Source organism: Protobothrops mucrosquamatus, unplaced genomic scaffold (assembly GCF_001527695.2).
Source record: "Protobothrops mucrosquamatus isolate PMUCROS unplaced genomic scaffold, P.Mucros_1.0 scaffold4323, whole genome shotgun sequence".
Lineage (NCBI taxonomy): Eukaryota > Metazoa > Chordata > Lepidosauria > Squamata > Viperidae > Protobothrops > Protobothrops mucrosquamatus.
Genome location: NW_015390237.1, coordinates 81,095 through 84,964, shown reverse-complemented (window position 1 = coordinate 84,964; position 3,870 = coordinate 81,095). Strand labels below are relative to the sequence as shown.

Below are 3,870 nucleotides of genomic sequence, written 5' to 3'. Positions count from 1 at the left end.
GTCAGGAAGTTTCTCCTTAGTTCTAGGTTGCTTCTCTCCTTGATCAGTTTCCATCCGTTGCTTCTTGTCCTGCCTTCAGGCGCTTTGGAGAATAGCTTGACTCCCTCTTCTTTGGGGCAGCCCCTGAGATATTGGAAGACTTGCTATCCTGTCACCCCCTAGTCCTTCTTTTCGTTAAACTAGACCGGGGTAGACAACCTTGGCTCTTTTACAACTTGTGGACTTCAATACCCAGAATTCCTGAATCAGCCATACTGACTCAGGAATTCTGGGAGTTGAAGTCCACAAGTCATAAAAGAGCCAAGGTTGCCTACCCCTGAACTAGACATACCCAATTCCTGCAACCGTCCCTTAACCCGTCAGTCCTAGAGGAGATCAACCCTGACTGCTCTTTAGAAGGCCAGATCCTGAAGTTGAAACCCAAGTACTTTGGCCACCTAATGAGAAGGAAGGACTCACTGGAGAAGAGCCTGATGCTGGGAAAGATGGAGGGCAAGAGAAGAAGGGGACGACAGAGAATGAGGTGGCTGGATGGAGTCACTGAAGCAGGAGGCGAGAGCTTAAATGGACTCCAGAAGATGGTAGAGGACAGGAAGACCTGGAGGAACGTGGTCCATGGGGTCGCGATGGGTCGGACACAACTTCGCAACTGACAACAACAACCCCTGATCATCTTTGTTGCTCTTCTGTGTACTCTTTCTAGAGTCTCAACATCTTTTTTACATTGTGGTGACCAAAACTGGACGCAGTATTCCAAGTGTGGCCTTATTTGAACCCACCCTTATTATGACATATTTTATGTCCTTTAATTACTGTGTTACGGTTGGGCACACCGTCAGCCAGATGTTTATACTGGATTTGGCATTTTTAGCCTCCTGTCAAGTCCTTCCCAAGGACCTGAGATAGGCAGATGTTGTTGTTTTAAAGTTAAAGGTATGTAGGTTATAGAAGGGATGGCGAACCTTTTAGAGACCGAGTGCCCAAAAACTGCCCTTGCCCCCACTCCACCCCTTGCCCCACCCGCCCACAGGGCCACCCATGAGGTCATCCACCGCCTCCACGGCCTGCCACAGATCACCCAGGCAGCCCAGCAGCACCGTGGCAGCCACGCCCTCTGCCCACACCCTGCAGCATCATCTGTGTGCGACGGGGCGCAAGGGCGGAGTCTTGTTCCCGCTGCCTGGCTGCGGGCTGCACCTGGGAGCGGCTCTCCTCTGGGGGGCTGCTGGTGAGGAGGGGGCCACGGGGGGAGGTGGGGCTGGGGCTCTGAGTGCCGCCTCTGGCACGTGTGCCATAGGTTCACCACCACTGGATTATAGTATACAGTAGTCCTCGGCTTACAATCATTCTTTTAATGGCAGTTTAAAGTTACAGTGGCCCTGGAAAAAGTGACTTATGACTGGTTTTCACAGTTGCGACCGTTGCAGCATCCCCAGGGTCACGTGATCAAAATTCGGGTGCTTGGCAACTGGCACGTATTTGTGACAGTTGCACTCTAATCACAATGTGTAACTTTCTCAGCCAGTTCCTGACCCACAAAATCCATGGGGGAAGACAGATTCCCTTAATGAACGCAGGATTCACTTAACGACGGAAGGAATTCGCTTAATATCGGTGGCCAAAAAAGGTCATAAAACTCGCTTAACCACTATCTTGCTTAGCAACGGAAATGTTCGGTTCAGTTGTGGTCATAAGTCAAGGACTCCCTGCGTTAGGTCTCAAGAAATAGCCATTGTGTCAACGCTGCTCACATCAGATGTTTTTGCATTGATAACAGATGGAAATGTAGCCATCTTTTACCTTTTGCTTTTAGAGTTAGATGATGCTGGGAGGGGGGATGTGAACGGAGAGTCTAGCTAGACACAACAACACTAAACCTAGCGTGAGAATCAAGGTTATTGAGCCCAGAGCTGATAAAGAATTGGCAAGCTGGAGAGCTGGAGAGGAAGCCTGCGTTTCAAGCTAATTGGGGAATGTGATTTATGACTGTTAATTGGAGGAGGGAATTGTGTTTTGATACTATGTGCTCAGGGGAGGGGAATTCAGTTTTTGGCTTCGATTATGCAGTGCCGATGTTATGCTACTCAAAATAAAGATTCTTTAAGGTAAACAATGCCTCAAAGTTCTTTTGAAGAGTTTCATCTGTCGGAACCATGACACATTGATTTAGAAGACAATGAAAGAGCTTGTGAATATGGCTTCTAAGAACATGACACATGCCTGGGACCCAGGTGGTCTGTGTTAATCGTGCGTGCCCAAATTTTTGGATAGTTTCAAAAACTAGTTTTTTCACCCCCCAAGCAGTGGGTTAGGATGCTGGATGAGCCTTTCTCAAAATGGGTCAGAATTCTGAATATTGGTTTTGCACTGTTATAGATTGCATTCTTGATGTTTTTTGTTTATTGTTTATCCCTGTTTATTAATCCTATTTTAGCTAGCCAGAGTCACAATTTGTGACTTGTGTGGTCCTATCAGTTGCATAAATAAACCAATAATATTTCAAAGCCAACTTGAGGAGTGATTCTAGGTCAGTGATGGTGACCCTTTTAGAGACCGAGTGCCCAAACTGCAACCCAAAACCCACGTATGTATCGTCGGGTGCTGGGTGGGCGTGGCCCATTGGCTGGGCATGGCCCATTGGCTGGGTGTGGCTGCGGTGGTAACGGCAGACTGGGTGGGACTAAAAAGTTCAATCAATCAATTCCAACTTTGCGAGATCTTTTTTTTTTCCCACGAGAAGTTGAAATTGGTGGATTGATTAAACCTTTTTGTTTTTTATACACGGCGGCGGAGGCCTAAAGCGAAAAGGTTTTATAAAACCCAGCTAAAGCCCTAGGACTGGGGTGATGGCGCGCGTGCCCACAGAGAGGGCTCTGCGTGCCACCTGTGGCACGTGTGCCATAGATTCGCCACTATGGTTCTAGGACCCCCCTCCCAAATTTCCCCCTTGACCATCCCATTTCCTGTAGCATCAAAGCATATTTGTGTGGCCAATGAAGTAGAATGAGCCAACTTTGGTCACAGTGGATGGGATTTACAGGATCAGCCATCCGTGGAGAGGATCGGATTATGGAAAGCGGCATTAAACCATGCTCAACTTTCATTTTCATTCTGTTTTTTCCAGCTTACAAAGAGAAAATGAAGGAACTGTCTCTGCTGTCGCTGATCTGTTCCTGTTTCCACACCCAGCCCCATCCAAACACCATCTACCAGTATGGAGGTAAGTGGCTCGCGTGCGATTTGACCTGCGGAACCCCAGACTCGTGCCTTCTAGAGATCTTGGCACTACAATACCCACAATTCCTCTTGCTAGGTCAAGGAGGAATAAAAACATAGAAGACCAACTGCAGAAGACTGATGTAAATCATTGCATTTCCAGTGGGATGCATATTCACGTCTTTCCTTACAGCTGCATCTTGTCTGTAGTCAAGACTGGGCCTAACTCAGTTATAATTGATGGATAAATGGATGAATGAATGAATGAATTGATGATGAAAATAATGTTCATCTTTCTATCGCAACAGAAGGACCATATGCTGCTTTGAGCATGCAAAGAGTTCACCCCTCAAACAGGGAAACCAAAATACTGTCTTGGGCTTATATCAGAGGTAGGCAACCCTGGCTCTTTTATGACTCGTGGACTTCAACTCCCAGAATTCCTGAGCCAGCATGGCTCAGCTTGGAAACCTCTCCCTTTTCCCTCAGCGTGGCTGGCTCAGGAATTCTGGGAGTTGAAGTCCACGAGTCATAAAAGAGCCAAGGTTGCCTACCCCTGATCTAAACCCAACATTGGGTCCTTCAGTGGCATCCTAGGACAGGGGTAGGCAACCTTGGCTCTTTTATGACTCGTGGACTTCAACTCCCAGAATT

General features: G+C 47.5%; 1 protein-coding gene across 1 annotated transcript in view; it reads left to right on the top strand.

Moving 5' to 3' along the window:
* The window catches only part of STMN3 (stathmin 3), a 25,618-nt gene that overhangs the window by 6,514 nt on the left and 15,234 nt on the right, over positions 1 to 3,870 (top strand). The window contains exon 2 of the mRNA XM_015828208.1: positions 3,125 to 3,220. Within this exon, the coding sequence (XP_015683694.1) occupies positions 3,125 to 3,220 (96 nt within the window). The remainder of the gene's footprint in view (positions 1 to 3,124; positions 3,221 to 3,870) is intronic.